General features: G+C 38.9%; 1 protein-coding gene across 2 annotated transcripts; it reads right to left on the minus strand.

Moving 5' to 3' along the window:
- Nucleotides 1-212: 212 nt before the first annotated feature.
- DDX18 (DEAD-box helicase 18) lies at nucleotides 213-12,165 on the minus strand. Of its 2 annotated transcripts, XM_080347025.1 has the most exons (14): nucleotides 12,018-12,165; nucleotides 11,723-11,899; nucleotides 10,163-10,306; nucleotides 9,505-9,640; nucleotides 8,946-9,046; nucleotides 8,635-8,834; nucleotides 8,432-8,546; nucleotides 6,806-6,945; nucleotides 5,806-5,967; nucleotides 4,702-4,854; nucleotides 3,884-3,997; nucleotides 3,019-3,075; nucleotides 1,496-1,673; nucleotides 213-871 (listed from the first exon to the last, which is right to left on the minus strand). In XM_080347025.1, exons 1-14 carry the CDS (start codon nucleotides 12,133-12,135, stop codon nucleotides 729-731), a joined length of 1,938 nt encoding a protein of 645 aa, XP_080203151.1. In that variant the 5' UTR covers nucleotides 12,136-12,165; the 3' UTR covers nucleotides 213-728. The 2 variants fall into 2 exon arrangements, with proteins under 2 accessions (XP_080203151.1, XP_080203152.1); XM_080347026.1 differs by lacking the exons at nucleotides 213-871; nucleotides 1,496-1,673; nucleotides 3,019-3,075 and adding an exon at nucleotides 3,713-3,783.
- Nucleotides 12,166-20,290: the final 8,125 nt, after the last annotated feature.

Raw genomic sequence — 20,290 nt, forward strand, 5'->3', positions numbered from 1 at the left:
GATGGAGCATTTGAACAAACATTATCTGGGCTGAGTGCTTCCACTTTATGCATCTGCTTTTCTTAATTTTCTTTGCATATTCATAAGAGAGTACACTAGCCATTACAAGATGGACAAATTTAGGTTTAAAGAGAACAAGAAGGAAAACCAAGCATTTCACTAGAATGTTACCATTTTATCACATTAAAAGTGACAGTATTAAGCATGTCCCAGATGTGGTATAAGAGATTTTTTTTTTGTTTAATGTTGGACACTGTACTTGTTATACAGATACCATGACTGAAATCAATCACAAGTTCATACAGCCTTTATTCACAAGTATTTTCTGTTCTAAAGGAATCTTGCTATATTCTTCAGCATGTTTGATGGACGAAGCAGAGTTCTGTAGCACTAAAAACCCTTGCAATGATTTATGTGAGCAAAATATTTTTTTAATCTCACACTATAATCTGTCCTTGCATTTATTCAAAAAAATTTCAGAGGTGTGCACAGATAAAAGGGTAAACATAAAGCAAATTCTTCTATAAATCCTAGAAGTACTTTTTCTTTCTTTAATAAAAAACTCTGTAGTATTGACTTCAGATAATTACATTCAACCATCTTCTTCCTTACAACAAGTATAGCAAAATTAGCAGGTCATATTCTCCCTATCTTTAGTCTCCCTTCCAAAGAGTCTTCCTGAACTGAAGTCTATTCCAATGCTAAAAGGCATTTTAATGAATGTACGATTAACGAGAAAACTGCCGTTTGTCTGACTTCTTGCTAATGTGTTTGAAAATTTTAGCTTTGTGGACGTTCTTCGATTTCTGGTAACCAAATCCTCCACCTCCACCTCTTTTCTGTAGTCTTCTGCCATGGTTGCTGTGCACATCTGGAATTTTATCGGTTAAAGAACTTAAAGGAATCATTTGAAATGTTGCTTTTTAGGTATGAGTTATTAATGTGAGAAAAAATAGCAACATTATACAAAAAGTTGAGTTGCATAACCATGGGCAAAACTAGAACTTTGTGCTTGTGGTTCTAAATAATGCTTTTATTTCTCCTGTTGGCTGAGTTGGCTAAAGTACTACTGCTTCAAATTCCATCCGCTGGCAGGCTTGACAGAAATCTAGATGGAGTCTTCTATTTCATGCTCTTGCCCCTCTTTTTCAATATTCCATGATTATTAAACTTAAGCCTGTACCTTTCAATGAAAATAATTTTGCATGGAGGAGAAAAGTACACATATGAATTCCAGTATCTGCTACCCTGCAGCAACTATAGCACGTACAGCATGTACATGCACTAAACCATGGACAGTTGTAGGCCATTTTTGCAGCTTTAATATTTGCTATTTAACATTTTCTTTGATAAACCATGGTTGGAGCAGGATGCATTTATGTGATTAATAGAAAAAAAAAAATCGGAATTTGAAGCAGCATAGGAACTTCAGTAAGTTGCATTTAACATTTATAAAGCAGAAATTCAGCTTTGAAACACTGCAGTAAAAGGATACTGAGGTCGACAAATGGAGGAACTTTAAAGCCAAATGAAAGGCTGACTTTGGGAAGATCCAAGTTATTGACATCATAGATCTGCTTCAGTGAATGGGAGTCATAAGCTCTGATGTAAGCTTTGTAGGCTTCCTGGGCTGACTTGTGAAGGAAGTAGTTCTTCTCAATCAGTTTCTCCAGCTGGTGATGGAAAAAAAGCCAAACCCAAAAGACATATCCAATTATAGCTATAACACATGTATAAATTACATTCAAGCAAATTATTTACTGTGTGGGCTGCAGTGACATTTACTATTCACTTCAGAAAAATTGCCCCATGATGGGTGAGTGCAGATAAATATATCAGAGCACTTTAATAAACAAATAGAGGGACAAAAAAGCCTGAAGCTGAATTACAGCACAAAGCCTCAGCAATACGAAAATTCACACAAATATTAAATTGGGTTGTCCCAAACAAGTTAGTCCAGAAGGAGTATACAACTGCAGCCACGCTATGACGCCATGTGTATTCAGAATTAACAGATTGCAACAGTATACTTTGAAGTCAGACATCTAAACTGCACCATTCCATGTAAATCTATGTATAGTCTTCTCTATTATGAGTTGTAAAATGTGCAGTAGTAATTCTAAGACAAAAATGCAGATTCAGTAGTGTTGACTGAGAAGTTTTACTAGTTGCGGGCTGATTTCCCAATACTCTTTAGATCCAAATGTCTCATTTGATGTTTAACATACATTAATTCAGCACATGAAAAATAAGTTACATTAGACATCATTATCCGCTAATTATTCTTAACTAAGAACATCTTTCTGCAAGGCCTGTCACTGCTTCTTGTACTTGCTATTTCAAATTTAAATTAATGCAAAGAAGCTTTACAGTGCTCTTATGAAAAGAATGATTCATAGAACTAAACAATGGAAATTCACAAGTCATTCTATTCAACTTCGTGCTCCATGGCTGTATTTATAGCACTGGAACACAAAGCAGGTGTAGCTGATACTGGACTTTAACAACATCAGGCAGTTAAAAATCCAGCTGGAGTATCTACTAGCATCTGCAAGTGTTGCTATGGGATCTCGTTCTGCACACTGAAGTCTTTGAGTAAATAATCTCATAAAGCACATGCTACTTGCGATTATACGTAACCATTCAATAAAAGCCACCGAAACCCTGTTTGCTATGCTAGAGAAGAACAATCTGTTCAAAAGTTGAAATCTGGTTTATATCACCATAGTTTTGCAATGTAATGCAAATGAAACCAATTCTTACAAGCAAATTCATTCTGTATAATTATGACAATTTAGTACTGGATATTAGAATTAATCTCCAATTTCAAAACATTTTATTGCTTTACTGCCATCAAGGGACAATGCAACACGAGGATTTACTGCCCCATACACATCCACAGGAATTTTTCCAAACAAGCATGCATATGTTTAAACTGCAGTCATTATAGACTAACATTCTCCATGTAAATTATAACACAGATATTCAGAGCAGCTGTAGTAATAAGTCATTTCATACCTGAGACTGGATGTCTGAAATTTTTGACCAAGAAAATTCAAATTCACTTAGTGGTACCTTAAAAAAGAAAGAAATAAAATATCAAGATTATTTATACTGTGTAAACAGCAATGTGTTTTTTAATACCATAGCTGTATCTGCCAATATGTAATTACAACTCTCAAGTTCAAGGATGTTTTTGTGATTTAAAATCACACTTGTACATATTTTTAGGTTTTTGGCATCATCTTTTATTCAAAGCAATGATCGCGCTATTTTCTATTATTACTCTTACCACAAAATGCTTTTACATCAATATGCCAGTATTATCACTTCCTTTAAACTAGAATAACAAAGACACTCCGTACAATACTTTTACCCCTTTATCTTCTGCTTTAGAAGCGTCACCACTTCAGTTACAAGTGGCAAAACTCTATTGTGCAAACAAGCCCATAAGGAGAGCAACCAAGAAACCATGTGCAGTTTTATCATATTAAAATGATTACAAGGCAGCTACACTTCTTTTGGAATTGAACAAAATGCAATTGGTTCTTTGAATAGAAAAAATAAAAACTGCATGAGCAACCTCTGCGTTTTAATTTTCTCTGGATGGCCCACCTCCCAGTATCCTTCCTGAGACAGGTCATAGCACATTTATCCTTTAATAACACAAGTTGCAGTTGCAAAGCAACTATAAATACACTCAATATTTACCTTTGTGCTGCTGACTTCAGACTTCAAGTCAGATGTTCAGTTGAATATTTTCTAAGCAACAATGTTTTTTTGCTTAAAAAAATTACAATGTTGGATTAAGGATTACAGTTTTTGCCTTTAAAAACCTATTGCACAGTTTAACAAAAAAGCCAACAACTAGACATTAGCTTACCCTGGCTTGCTTTAGGTAACGAAGAAAGCCCAGTTCTTCTGGTCGTAAAATGAGCAGAGCGTGTCCTCTACCATTTATGCCTCTGGCAGTTCTACCAACCCGATGAATATATTCCTTTTGGAAAAAATAAGAAACAACAAGTCCAATCTGTCTTTCAAACATGTAATGATCAAACAGCTTCACAAAAAAACCCCACCAAGTCAGCATTAGTGTAATGCATCACCCATATTTTTTAAGACTTCTTAGCAGTGACACATGGATAAGGGAAACCAAGTGGTGAAGATGTAAAGCATAATTAGGCTGAGACAGAATCTCCTGACTAAAAGTATTTTACCTGTTTTTTGAAGGAAAAAAACCCCAACAAACTACATCTGCTGTAAATGAAAATTAAACTTTGCTTTTGGTATATTTGCTCTGTATATTTGTGAAAACTGCGTTTCGCTTGTTTACACTGGACATTTATTCAAATAAGAATGCTGATTTTTAATGAAAATCAAATTTCCACTGGAAAAGCTCATTAGGAGACTGAGGGATGCAGAGAGAAACTCATATTCCTTCTGAGAAGTGTTTTGTTGCTCAGTTGGTTAGATTTAAAGAAAATAATCTTTTAGAAAGCCACTCTTAAAAAGGCACCAAAGGCCTCAGTAACGTGCAGCATCTCCTAGGAGCTGGTGAAGGGAAACAGAAGGAATGAACTGCTAGATACAAACGTGACTGAATCCTCACCTGTCAAGCAGCGGTTTCAGCTTTTCTCTGGAATTATGTTTTATCTAAGATTTGATTTGTTGCTGTGACATTTCTCTGTTTCCTCAACTTACTTTTGGATCATCTGGAGGGTCATACTGGACAATCCAGTCAACTTCAGGAATATCCAGTCCTCTGGCAGCGACATCGGTGCACAACAGTATTCCAGATTCTGCATTACAGAACTGGAAAAATGTTGTAGTACGTTTGGTTTGTTTCTGCTTGCCCTAAAAAGAAACACACACATTAAGGGTGAAGTATCAACTAAAAAAAAAAATCTGCCAACTTGTAAGCTTAAATCTAATTTCCCATTTCACATATTATATCACTGACAAAAATATGACATAACTTGGGGCAACTTTCCATATCAGGGACTTGTACAGACCACGCAGGACCATTTTGAAGTGAAGAAACAACACTATCATGGTCAGCAGCACACGGCTATAAGAAATAGCATCTCTTAGGCTACACTCTATCTTCCGAAGTATTTAATATTTGGTTACATAAGGATTCTGTTCAAGAGGGCTGCATAAATGCCTGAACTTCAGAAAAAGGATATTTGCATGTCTAGCAATATGTTAAATAGATTACAGGTTAAAAAAAGATATAAATACTGGTAAAAGTTCTATCAAAGTACAGCAAAAAAGTCCCCAAAAGAACAAAATAAAAAAGGCCATTTGTGGTGAGTTATAACTATTTCATATACGTTCAGTCAACTCTTTCTCCTGGACTATGCATTTTGTGGTTTCAATAAAAATTCAGAATACCTATCCAAATGGTAACAATTGGCTTAGCAAAACCAAACATCACCCTGGCGTTAGAAAAAGCAGCCATCACTCCAGGGATTAGAGAATTTAGATTCCCCTGACAGCAGCTTTGCTCCACAAATCGAGTTGTAGTGCTTATGAAAGGCAACCCCTTGGAAGAAAACAGGCTTTCCACACACAGAACGTAAATATCAGTGTTCAACCCTGGTTTGGAAAATAACAAGACTGACAATATTGAAATATCATTATTACATAGTCTTTATCTTCTTCCTCTACAGACTTACCAAGACCATAATCAGTTTGTAAGCAGTGAATCTGTTTATTAGAAACTGGACTGAAATAAGGTCAACGTGAGGTCAGTAACAACTTCAAGTACTATGAGATTAATTAATCAATGCATAAAATACTTACATGAATGGCCAAAACAGGCAGATCAATGTAGTTGAGTAACTCATAGTGGTACTTCACTGACATACATGAAGAAAAAAATACCATTAGTTTCTTCTTCCGGTTCTTCTTGAGGAATGTGAAGAGCAAAAGGAATCTTTTTTCAGAAGGACACACTACATATCCCTGGAAAAAAATTGTTAAATAAAGTAGTCTGGAACAAACTTCTGTTTCAGCAAGACAGTTAAACAGAGGAAATGTTATGCTGCGAAACAAATAAGCCAAATAGTTAATTTTTCCAGCTATACTGGGCCCAACCATTTGATTTATTGTCTGTCCCTCACCTTGGTATGTGAAATTCCTGAAGACTATGAACTTGGCAAGAAACTTACTGTACTAACTTGAAATTTGAAGAAGTAATTTTTAATTAATTATCCAAACTAGTTTAAATTCAGTAAAAAATTTGTTTATACTATTAAAATTCATTTCAAGAACTCTGAATTACTGACATCAGGCATGAAAATAACTGCATAGGGTTCTTAATATTTTTTTTTGTGATTTCAAAGATTTTTTTTATGGAATTCTTGCTACGGATTTACTGTAAGGTAATACATAGGTACTGGTAATTTTACAACAACATTCATCATGTCAACTGCACAAACCCAGAAACTGCTGCGCAACTGCATTTAGAGCAACAACAATGAAACATATCTGAAGTATTTATCTTGCTAGTCAGTAACATGGAAGTTAAACAACTGGAGCTTAGGTATATAATATAAATAGGAATAGACAAGTTCAAGTAACCGTATTGCTATTCCATGAGGTTTTATATCATCTGTCCTGCAAACATCGACTGGATGCGTATAATTTACTGCAGTTAGCAGACTGAATAAAGCCCTTCAGGCAACCGAAAGCTTTTGCCCACTAGGATGGTACACACCTTTAAGACAGTGTTTGTACAACCCCCTTGAAACACACTGGTATGTTCACAGATCAAACCCTTTGAGTAACATTTGTGTTTTACCTGTTCAAGACCATCTACTGTTGCTGTCTCCTTGTTGTCATCAACCCCAACATACAGTGGCTCTTTCTTCAGGGAGATCTTTGCCAGATCTTCAACCTTTCTGGTTTGTGTTGCAGAAAAAAGCATCGTCTGTCTGCGCTCTGAAAAAATATTTGTTTTGAACAACAGCCTCATTTTTTAAAGGAGAATTCAAATAGCAAGTCCATGAAATCTCTAGTTGCAAACTTCCCTGAGCAAGTCTTCTCCTTTTTGTCAATTAAATTCTAATTCAAACATACTGCTAACTACAAACAAAGACCAGTGTAATTGTATTATGGATTGTACAAGATGTTTACTTAAGCTGCCCCCACCCACAAAATCCTAGCATCTATCAAAACACAATATTCCTTCTCTCTGGGAAAATGTTAATAATCATTTGCACTCCAATTTAGTAACCAAACAATTATTTAAATATACACCGACCTTCTAATTCTAACTATAAATTGATTTCATTCCCATGAATATAAAAATCATTCTAGAGATTGTGCAAGAAAAAGCTTAGCAAAACGCCAAGTGCATGGTTACTGTTCGTCTTGAAAAATCAGTCTAGACCATATGCGTTTGTGCATGCTGTTGCTCCCATTGCTGTAAATCTGCACCAAGCCCCAGTGACTCCAATGGTCTTAGAACAGCTACACAGAATCTCCTGCCTGCCCGTCATCCCACAGCTCAAATGCACATCCTGACCTGGTAACATTTTCTTGTACATGGAAAACACAGACTTAACCTGTTTCATTTCACAACTGCAAGAACAGTAGCAACTGTTCTTTTTGAAAAACTGGTGCCACCACTTTTAAAATGCTTTTTGCTACTTTGAAGCATCTGTTTTAAAATATTATTTCCTTCCTAAAGAGACGAAAACAAGTTAAACTCATGTAAAGTAAAAATATATCTGATCTGTAATTTTCCTATTCTTCTTTCTCTTCCTGTTTTTAGCACTGCTCACTAACATTCTTCACAGGTTTTATTAAATTTATCTATCTGCATTTGAAATATGCAGATCTGAATTTTAGTATTTAATATTTATTTATATACTATTTCCCTGGTTTTGTTCCTGTATTTTGGAAGTTAAAGGGAGAACCTTGTTGACTCTGAGAATGTGTTATATGCATTCATTACAAAGAATAGCTAAATGAAAAATTAGGAAAAGAAAATGTTAAGGTAAATACACAAACAAAATTTCTGTAAGATACTGTTCTTAGAGACATGATGAAAATTTGAACTGCAAGTCAGAAGACCTTTTTCCTTATATTTCAGCCTTATTATGTAATAACTAAACATAGGAAATAAGCAGGCAGAGAAAAATGAATGGGAAAATGTAGATGTTATACTAAAAGGATCTTATATGAACAGAATTCTATCTCTAAAGTGCATATTAAGATTCTGTCCTTCATATAACTGATTTTAAATAAAATAATATATGCTAGCTATCAGGAAAAAAGAAAAGAAAGGACAGAGTAAGACAATCACAGTGAAGTGCATTTACAGAACTATAAAAATTAATGACTTCTCTTATAATAATTGAGTCATAAAGAAGACATAATGTTAATCAAGTGATTTCCAGGAAAGACAGATTTTTTTTCTTACTTGGTAGAAGTTTTATGATCTGTTTCATTTCTTCTTCAAATCCAACCTCCAAGATCCGATCCGCCTCATCAATTACCAAACACTGCAAGTTCTTGTACATGAAACCTGGAGTGTTCTAGAAGATTAACAAATTCAGAGTCAGACAGGGACAGCAGTTTTATTATGTTATAATAATGCAGATAAGACACCAAGATTTTATCTACCTGCATATGATCCAGAAGTCTTCCTGGTGTTGCTACAATGACGTTGATTCCATTTCCAAGTTTCTGTGCTTCTGCTGATCTGTTACTGCCCCCCATTATCAGACCATAGGTGTGAACGTGATGATTCATAAGTTCTTTAAGAACTCCGTAGGTTTGCATAGCAAGCTCTCGAGTAGGAGAAAGAATAATAACACCTGTTCCTAAAAAATACATCAGACACGAATAAGTTACAACTCGTCCAATCTTCCTCCTGGCTATATTCCTAAATTGATGGCCACAGTAAAATTCAACTGTGAAATGAAGAGCCTTACCATTTCTAGGCATGAACTTTAACTTGTAGATGAGCTCTACTGCAGGAATAAGAAACGCAAGTGTTTTGCCACTGCCTGTTTTTGCAGCTGCTAAAATATCCCTGTGTGCAGCAAAGTTAGAAAGAGAAGTATTCGGTTAATTGTACAAAGAAAAGAACAATCCTATCTTGAATGATGTCGACAACGTAAAAACATAACAGGGCTTCTGCAAAAACAGCAGAGTTGGTATTAAGAGCTCGGTGGCAGATGTGGTCCACAGCAACTCGTCACCACAGCTCTAGAGACTCTTTGAGACACCAGACTAGCGAAAACAGACTTCCCTGCTTTCAAAGCCGCACACAAAATAGTTCCCATGAGCTTACCCTAAGTATTTGTTCACAGGCAACACAGACATACTTTGTTAACTTGCATTAATGTCTATAAGCAAAATACTTTAAACATACAAGAACGTATTTTTAAAAAGCATTTTAGCTGCAGAAAGTCACATTTCATGCATTCAGCTTGCTAGCAAAATGTAGACGACATCTGGAGTCAATACAATGATTAAAAAGACTCTTACCTGCCTTCCAGAAGTGGCTTAATACTTTTATGCTGAATTTCAGTCATGTGTGTAAACCCCATGTCATTTATGCCTTTCAATGTGTTCTCACTGACAAGACCAGCCAGGGAAGTAAAGGAATTATCTTCAAAAGCACCTGAAGTGAAGAAGGAAAAAAGAAATAAAAAGTCTTCAATTCTATTTGTCCTCCGAGATGACACAGTTAAAACTGACCTAGATGGAAAAAAAAAGTCAAAGCAAAGGACTTTTTCTTATTCCTTTCTACTGTAAAATGTGAAGACACTGATGAAATACTGATTAACATGTTTCTAGGAATACCGCAGAGCTGTTAACAATGAACGTGAATGCGCCACTTCTCATGCCAAATTTACTAGTTGTACACCTCTGCCTTGCTCTTCTTGGACTTTTTCTTCTACCGTTACACGTATGTGTGTATATTTTTTAAAACAAATTTTCACTAGTCATTTTAAGACTAACAAGAGTGTGTACGTAATGCAAATTTCAAAGAACAGTAACTGAATAACAGCTGTACCGTTGCCAGTGTCACCTGTATTCAAACCCCTGACTTCTACAGATAATTTCAAGACTGCAGCTTGCCCTGGAAGAAAGCATTAGACCTTGGATTTTTGCACATGTATGAAAAAGAGACACAAGATACCTGTTACACCTAGTGGTAAACTGGGCACTTCATCCTCCTCCCCCTCCTCCTCTTCCACTTGTTTCTCTCCAGAATCCTGCTTGTCTTCATCTTCTACCTCCACAGATTCATCTTCTTCGCATTTTGCTTTTTTAGTTTTTGTATCTAGAACATTATTTTACAGAAGACAAGTCAGTTAGAGATATGAAAGACATGTTCATCATGAAAAGTTGTTCCACAGAGTGAATTTCTTTAGTCTGTAAACAACTTACAAACATCGTACATTTTTCATGGGGTGCAATGGGGGCACAAGAAAGGAGGCAAGTTTGCTATGGAAATTTTTGAGGCCGAGAGAAAAAAATTCAGAAGTTCCTTGCATACAATCCACTTTACACAGTAAAACAGTGAAGCTTAATGTATACTATACGACATTTTCTACAGAAACATGGAACAAGTTACAAAATTCTTTCCTATCTGTAGCGCAACCATAAAGCTTCCAACAAGGGTTGTACTCAGGTCACACGAAATGTAATCCCTGTGCTGTTTCGAATATGTGAATCCTCAGAGAACTGCATGAAAACACCTCTTAGTTTGCATAACCATTAGAAGTGTCACAAACATGAAAGGCATAACAGAGAAATGTTTCAGATATATATATATAAAAGTATATTTGTGTGTGTATATACAAGTATATAAAAATCAAGCAATATTTATAGGACACCATTTGGGGTAGTTTCCCACTATACTTTAGTTTCATAATATGGAGATGTCACCAAATGCTTAATATGTTATTAAAAAGGCATAATGGCTGCATTGAAGGCATCTGTCTGTCAAAGCTCTGCTTTGAAAGCCAGCATACATATTTGCAAGAAAAAAGCAAAACATTTAAACTTACCTTTACGAAGTAGAATATTATGCAAGAATTAAATGGGTTGCTACAGGTTTAGTACATATTAGAGCTCAAATGTTACAGCTAGAATAAGAAAACGAGTAACTGAAGATCTCCAGAGTTTTAGAACATACACCAGGTCAACACACGGTGCTTCTCATATCCAGGTGACAAATTCTGGTGTGGCCTCACCTGGAGCACTGTGTGCAATTCTGGGCTGCACAGTATCAAAAAGATATAAAAAGATACTAAGCTACTGGAGAGCATCCAGAAGAGGGCTACAAAGCTTCCTCAAAAGTGCAGGCGTCAAACTCTTCTTTCTGGTGACCAATGGCAGGATCTAAGGGAATGGCAGGAAAATGTGCCAGGGGAGGTTTAGGTCTGACATCAGGAAAATATTCTTCACCCAGAGGGTGCTGGAGCACTGGAACAGGCTCCCCAGGGACGTGTCACAGCCCCAAGCCAGACAGCGTTCAAGAAGAGACTGGACAACATCCTCGGACACATGGTGTGAACTGTGGGATTGTCACATGCCGGGACAGGAGTTGGACTCGATGATTCTTGTGGGTCCCTTCCAACTCAGGACATTCTGTGACTCCTCTCCAACAGGGTGGAAAATGGAGACCCCAAAAAGCGCCTTCTTTCAAGAATAACTTAGCCCTAAGAAACAAGCTGCGGTTCGGATAACGTACCATCTCCCGCCTCAGCCGCCGCTTTCCTCTTCTTCTTCTTCCTCTTCTTCTCCTCCCCGCCGCGGGGCCCGGCTCCCTCCGCACCCTTCGCGACCGCTCCGGCCGCCGCCGCCTCCACCTCGGGGGCCGCCTCCTCCTCCGCCGCCTCCTCCGGGGAGCCCCGCGATGCCGCCTCGCCTGGCGGAGACACGTTTGGGAGAGAGAAAGGGAAACCAGAATCAGCGACTGCTCCGCCAGCGCTCAGCCCGGGACAGGCTCCGCATGCCCAGCTGGCCCCGGCCCGGCCCCGCCGTACCTGCCCCCTCGGCCTCCCGCAGCTTCAGGTTGCGCTGCCGCAGCTTCAGGTTGCGCTTGTGGATCTTCCTGCGCAGCAGCCGCATGGGCAGGTTGCTCGCGGCCACCGACACCGACATCGCCGCCGCCTCCGTCCGCTCCCGCGGCCACACGTGGGGACGGCGCTGCGGCGCATCCGGTCCCACCGGAACCGCCCCTCCGCCGTCCGCGAGGCCTGACGGGCGGCCCGCAGCGCCCCCGGCGGTCCGGCGGAGGCAGCGTTGGGGTCCCCGTCCCTGATGGGGGTGACCTCGGAAATGGCACCGACTGTCCCGCCCCGGGCCCGTGTGTCCCCGGGCGAGGGTGGAAAACGGCCCATTTTACCGCCAGGAAGGCAGTTACCATCTCCTCCACAGGCGCCTCTTGCCCCCCGGTGCCCGTTTGCCCGGTGGCGTTGCATCCGCTCACTTGTACAGCTGTTTAAATCCAACCGCGGAAAGAAACGCCCCCGGGCATCCACCTGTGCGGTCTCGAATGTCGCACCTCCGGGGGAGGTGGATCTGGGGACACCCTGTGTGTCCTGTGGTGTGCAGCCGGAGGGGCTGGGGACACCCGTGTGCCCAGAGCGGGGATCCCCGGGCTGCTGCACCGAGCGCTGGAAACTTTCGATACCGACTTCCAGCGGTAGAGCTGGTGACACTTTCAGACTTGCGGAACCGGTGACCCTGGGGATAAGGGACACAGCGGTGCCTTCAGTGAAGTCCCGCATCTCTAGTAGCCACCCGATCCGCTGCCTCTTCCTCCTGGTGGGCACGAATAATGTGTAATCCTCTGGATTTTCACCAGCCTGGAAGTGCTAAAAAGTGGGTCGAATCTGGGAGCCCCTAATTTCCAGGGCTCAGCTTTTTGGAACTCTTTTAGGCAGCGCTTTCCATCTGGCCAGCTGCAGCTTCCAGCTGCTCCTCCATCCCAGTGACAGACCTTTCCTTCTGGTGTCCTTCTGCTTTTTGGCTCTGCATCCTCTGCCCAAAAAGGCTGAATTCCTGCAGGCTGGAATGCAGCGCCCTTCAGATGCTTGGTGACCAGCAGATGGCACAAGGAGTACGAGGATTCACAGCAGCTCGCTAGCTTTAACAGGGCACCAGTGTGTTAGAAGTCTGAATGACTGCAGATGGTGTAAGGCTCAGCCTGCAATACCTTGCTGTAACGCAGAATAAACTGCAGAACTACTCATATTGCTATATTAATTTTGAAGTGTTTATTGCATGTAACTTTTATTTGGTTGTTTTTAAAGCTACTAATGTTAGAGATGAAACAAAAATAATTTGTCACTATCTGTAATTGTTGTCTTGCAGAGATCATATGGGGTCATCAGGAAGAGAATTACATTTTTTTTTTTTTGCCAGAACTTCAGAGAATGAACCACATGATCGTGCCCAGACTTCCTCAGACTGGATAACAGGTCCGGCCACTGGCTTATTAAGTTGAATGAATAACTGCCATCTGCACCAGCTGCGTTTGAAAATAAACTGAACCATCCTCTGCGAGAAAAACTTTTGGTACATAATTCCAGGGGAAGTCAGTTCAAGGCTTGTAGTGGTTACAGCTTCCTCACAAGGGGAAGAGGGGCAGGCACTGAGCTCTTCTCTTTAGTGAGTGATGACAGAACCCAAGGGAATGGCAGGAAGATGTGCCAGGGGGAGGTTTAGGTTGGACATTAGGAAAAGGTTCTTCACCAGAGGGTGCTGGAACACTGGAACAGGCTCCCCAGGGAGGTGTCACAGTCCCAAGCCTGACAGTGTTCAAGAAGAGACTGGACAATGTCCTCAGACACATGGTGTGAACTATGGGGTTGTCATGTGCAGGGACAGGAGCTGGACTCGATGATCGTTGTAGGTCCCTTCCAACTCGGGACATTTTATGATTCTAAGGCTGAATTTTAAGCAGGTAAAAGTTCCTTACTGCAACTCAGTGTAATTCAGGTTCTGATTGCATTTTCTTCCTGGCTACCTTGTATTGTGTCTGGAGGATATGTTTTTAAGTATATATGAGTTTGCTCTTCTTAGTCTGTACTGATTTATACATATGTGGCTAGGTTTGGTGTTTGGATCTGGATTTAACCCAGGTGGTCCTCCTTTCTGGAATATGTTCATTGTGTGATAGAGTGAACAAAAAATCTGGGCAGGAGGAAGCTGACACTAATACTTAAACTGAGGGTAATCACTTACACTGGGTAAATACTTACACAGATGTCCTTTGGGCATGACATTGTCCACATGTTCCTATCTTAACCAGCTCTGCCATGTTCATCATTATTTTACTTTCACCCACATCATCACACTCCCATCTCTGTCAAGAATTAGGACCTGGAAACCCTGGTCAAGTAAAACCCTAAATGAAGAACTCACCTCTAGTGTCCATGTTGGGTCCTGGATGACTTGGCAAGTCTTCTTGAAATTGCATTAGTGTGGTACGAGGCCCAAATTGATTAACTGTCCTGAGAAAGTATGTTAGATCTCACTGAGCAGAATATGTTGGCTTTGTCAATTGACCGTTATCAGCATTGCACACAAGGAAAACTTTGTTGCATTTGCAGATAAATGCAGATCTTGCATCTGTGCAAACAGATGTCATGGCATTATGTATAGGAATTCAGAAATTACAGATTTCATTAGGTGGCAAACTATCATGTGCTCTAACATTGTTTTGTCTCAATATCTTATAAAAGTTCTTGCTTAGAGTTAGAAAAGAATCGTGCTTCTTAGGATATTTCAAAACAAGTTTTGTGATCTTATTTTTTTTGGTCTTAATTTTTTTTTTTTCCAAGCTGCAATTTTGCAAAATCATGAAAAAGAAGACTCAGAAGGAAATAATGATAGTTTTATTGTGACAGATCTAGACAATAGTTTAAACCACTAACTCATGTTATTAGCTGTTTGTTTCAACTGTACCACCATCCCTTGGCAGTGTTGATAAATAGCCTGTTTTGCACATGACAGTAAGGTATTGTCACTTTTATTAAGATGGCATTTAAATTCATGATACTCTTTCTTTACACATGAAGATCCATTTTTTAATATTTTCTTTTTTTATAAAACTTGGTGAAGGTCTTTCAAATACTGCAATGGCTACAAGTAGGATCAAGTGATTAGTTAACATATTAATCAAAGTGCAGGTATAGCAGCTAGCTTATAACTTGCAGACTGACAGGTTCATGATCTTTAATTTTCTCAGGCACAAGAGGCTTTCCTTTTACAACACCCTCTTTAATTTAAAGAATCCTAGTAAATAGATTACTGTCTCCTTTTGAGAAGCGGTGTGTCTTTTATATTGCTCTCTCATTTACATATCTTCATTTAGAATAGCTTTGTTCAAATAACATAAAGTCACAATTAAAGAGATTATAATATCTGAGATGGTAAGTGAAACACAGGTTCAGCTAAGATTCTTTGCAACTAATTTGAAGATAAAGATTGAAAGGGAAAGATAGAGCTTTGGACATTCTGGGTGCATGGCAGCTGGATGGAGACCAATCTGCAGCGTTTTGTGGATGGAATGAACACAAGATGTCACTCTAGCTGTAAAGTAGCTCCTACACAAAGATGCCATTAGTTGAAGAGGAAAGGGAAGGAAGGATTAATTCCACCCCCCCAACCTGTCTGTCACATATTTTCCTACATTTAACTATCACAAAACACTCTTTCATTACAAATTTTTCTACTAATTGCCATTTATGATTTTTTTTCAAACTGCTCTTTTAAAGTAGTTTCCTGAAGTTTGCAGTCAGATTTTACTTCCTGGAATCATAGCCCTATGTTTCTTATACTTTGAGTGAAAAATATGGTGGGAGGATACAATGCAAGATTTTTCTGAGTTTTCTTCTGTCTTACTCATTTTCATACCTGTATTTAGAAGTGTAAAAGATTATAGAAGGATGCAATGTCAAGTATTGTGAAAAACTTTCTGATAACATAACGTAACGTAACATCCATAACATAACAAACATAACAAACATAACATAACATAACATATCGTAACGTAACGTAACGTAACATAACATAACATAACATAACATAATATAACATAACATAACATAGCACAGCATAGCATAGCATAGCATAGCATAGCATAGCATAACATAACATAACATAACGGCATAACCATAACATAGATAACATAACATAACACAACATGTTAAACTATTACATTTCTTCCTAAACTGTGTAAACCTTAGAATCATAGAATCACAGATTATTGCTCTTAACTGCCAGAATTTAAATAGGCAATTGACAGTAAAATACTATTTTGTAACAAAGTATACATCTTAGGGGACCAGATTGTCATAAACCTGGACCCTTTCAGATTGCCATTTTAAAGGAGTTTTAAAATTCCTGAGAATGAGAATAGTTAATTATTAGTTTGTTGTGTAATGTTGCATTTTTCGATTGAAGCTCAGTGGGAGCTCGGACCGTCAGCACTGTGTAAGAGAATGATCAATAGCTCGTGCTATTGGACTCGGAGCTTTTATGGTTCAAGCCTTTATAAACTGTGTCAAGCTTGATAGTTATAATTATTGCACACGTTGGCTTGACCTATATAGTGTAGTCATAATGCATTAGCCTTTCCAACTTTCAGTTGCCTGTCCTTTATTATCAGTGACATTTTCCCTTAAAGGTTCAGAGCAAGTGTGACTTTATGATCATCTGTAAGCTTTAACTAAACCAACTCTTTTTTTTTTTCCACGGAAGACTGTTGAAGAAACCAGGAGATGGCAGTCTTTCTTAATAGATCACAGTTAAATTCTACTGATGGCCACAATTTCTGTCCTTGTGCCACAGAATAGCCAAAAATTAAAATGAAGTGAAGGAAGAGCCACGTGTCTTGTTGGCACAGCAAGTCATTGGGTGCTTAACCCCTCTGGTATCTTCCAGAGCCTTGTCTTTCACGTGTCAGATCTTGAACAATCACATAAATCCAGGGGGAATCATGGTCTTACCAGTGTTCAGACTGGCCTTAGCGCAGCCTGGCTGTTTCAATGTACCTGAACTACAGTTCTCTCTTGCAATGCTGATAGGAGAAGTCAATGACTAGCCAGCCTAGCTCAGGCTGGGTGCTTCAGGTGGAGGCAGGCTATTTTGGAGAAAACTATCTTAGAAACAAAACACAGTTCATTCATCTATGTTTTATCAGTAAAAATGTGGTCACCCAGAGACTGTATGACCCTTTCTGTCTCTGTTAGTTTGCACCTTAATGTTTCTGTCACCATTCTTGGACAACTCAAAGACTTCACGGGGGTCAAGGTGATTTAACCTGGCTGTGGTGCTTTTGATCTCTGTTCATGTCACTTGACAAAGGGCAGCATCACATCAGCTTACAACCTAGCAGGATATCACTGTACTGTGTGGCAGTATTAGATATCGGTTTGTTTCGAGCTGTTGCCTGCAAGCATGAGCAAAAACTTCTTACCTGCCTCTGTGTTTTTCTGCAGAGTAGCACCAGAAACTGTGAGACAGGAGAGCATCAAAGTGGCTTAAATTGGCTCTCTGTCCTTTATTGTCCTAGTCCAGCTCAAACAGAGCTTAGGAAAACCATGATCTGCCTTCAATGATTTACTAGAACCAACTGATATATTTAATTCTAACAAACTAATAATCTTGCTTCTCCATAGTCATCATGGCTTTTGGACTCCAAAAACTGCTTCTCAGTGCTAACACTCCTTCCCTTAAACTGCAGTAAGGTGCATGGGAATGGCAAGTGTATAGAGACCAAGAGCACATATTATTCAGGACCACGTCAGGCTTATACCTTGTTTGGACTAACACTTTGTCTTCCATTTGGGCAAATTCTTGCTTCATACCTCACAACCTTTTCAAACTGTCTTAACCTCTTGCTGACTAATAGCGATAATAACAATAATAATATGAAGAAATTCTTTTAGATTATGTTGCATAAGATGAATATATGTAGAAGCTAGCAGATGTTTATTAAGTTTTCCAGTTGCTACCTGAGCTAACTGCAGAACCAGGCAAAGGAAGAAAACAATAAATTGTTCCAAATGTCCAGCTATATTCTCACTTGTCATATGTCAATATTTCAAGGGAATTTTTTTTGTTTTTAAAGCTAGTGATAACAAACCTCCATGTCATGTTTATGTGTAAAGGTCCTCAACCTTTCTTCTGCAGCTCACCGTATTCAGTTTGATGCACATTACTCAATGTCTTGCCACTGTTTTCCAGAGCATCCGTGCCTGTAGACATCCTGCAGATGACTGATTCTCACAGCAGAGCTCTATTTCTAACTTGTCATGCAGGAAGATGAGCTGTTCATGTCTAGCAGAAGGCAAATGTCTTTGGACTTTCATGCCAGGATTCTGCAGGTGAGAATCGTGTACATGGTATGGAGTATTTGGCTATAGGCTTGCAATATGGATCCATTTAGACCATGAAACTCCTTAGTGTGGCAAAACTGCTTGATATACAAATGACACTGAATATATTGACCAAAGTTTGTTATTTCGTCCCATTCACAAAATCTCATCAATAATTCCCAAATAGCTATAATGGAATTTACCTGAGCTGTGTATAAGAAGTTTCAGTTGCTCTGTAGTATCATAATACAAGCATCTAAAAGCTATGTTAAACATTTAGCATGCACTTAATCATCTGTCAGAAATGTCTCATTAATAATTATTAAATCATTGAGTCGTGCAAAGAGAGATGTTCCGTCTTTACTTACATAATGATAAAACACAGATCATTTACCAAGCATGTAACAGCACATCAGATATTGGAATTTTTGAAGGGAATTAACAGAGCCTTATTAGATGATACATATTAGTAAAAGAAGGAAGCATTCAGTGATTGAAACAGTGTTCAGCCACGGCATGCAGTCTTGTTTCTACACTCCCCCATACTCTGACAGCTTAAAACATTGTAAATTGGCAAGGTGTAAAGAAATAACATTAATAATAGAACAAAAATGATTGCAGAGTGTCACTCTGTTATGAGACTGGGACTCTAAAAATACATGTAGAGCTCCTAGCTCTGCCACAGACATCCTGCGTGACTGAAAGAAATCAGCCATGCTGACATTCCTGCCGTCTAACTATGGACATTAACAGAGGTCCTGTATTAAGGCACTGGCTTCAGAAAGCAGTTCAAATGTCACGTGAGCTCCACAGTGGTGTCATTGACTTTTGGGAGTATAGTGTGAACGGGCTCTGAACACAGTCAAGGTCCTTAAGTGCAGTTTTGGAAATAGTGCTGGATGTTTATCTGAATTTGTAGACTTTAAGTAGTACCTGGTTGAGTTGAAATGCTGTACATCTCTAGAGGGTTCCTCATACCCTTTTGTAAAGAGTTCAATAATTATGTTTGCTTATCCATGGTGACAATGGATCTTTGCCCTAGGTCCAGGATATGTAGGGTATTAAAGCTCCTGGTTACTGTCAGAGATAGAGTCTGGCCTACAGCTGTTGTTGTGTCCTTCTGGTGAGCCCTTAGTCTCCCAGAGAGCCTGTTCTCCCTCAGCCCTCTCTGCACAAGCATGAGGGAGGCCTGGTATTCAGCTTGCTTTGCAGCAGGGTTTGCACCTATACCTTCGTTCCTCTTCTAGAGGGTACGGAGAGAAAAAACAAAACAAAACAAAAACCAAACCAATCAACCACCACCAACAAAAAACAAACCAAAACAACAAAACCCCAAACAAACAAAAAACCAACCAAACAAAAAAACTCCCTCTAAACAACAAAAACGCCAAACAAAACAAAAGAAACCGTACAAAAAACAAGGCAACTTTTAAGTAAGATTGAGTGAAATGGTAAGGATTTTTATTTTGTTCTAGACTCAGAATGACATTGCTTCTAAAATAAGGCACATCCTTTGCATTAATAGTGTGTTTTACTCTTTCCCATCCATGTCCATAAGCAATGAAGGTAATCAAAGATAAAGAAACAGCAAATAAGTATAGGTAAGCTCCAAAGAGAGTGCAAATGTACTCACTCTGCAGTGTTTAAAAGGGCAATTTAGGGCTTTAAATGAAGCCTGAATTACTTCAACTCTGAACGCAAAATGCATTAATCTGTAATTATGTAATTTCACAAAAGAAAGCAAGAAAAACAAGAGATGCCTTACTGATTTACATGGCAAATAGCCCCAAAAAGTCCTTGGCTAGGATTTGAACATTTCAAGAAAAATAAAGCAAGGCTGCACACGGAGACCTGGAGCATAAGACAGATATATATTTTGCAGATATTCAGCAAGTTTTGATGAATGAAGCAGATCTCTGTGTGAATTC

This window comes from Nesoenas mayeri (genome assembly GCF_963082525.1).
Source record: "Nesoenas mayeri genome assembly, chromosome: 6".
In the NCBI taxonomy this organism is placed as follows: domain Eukaryota; kingdom Metazoa; phylum Chordata; class Aves; order Columbiformes; family Columbidae; genus Nesoenas; species Nesoenas mayeri.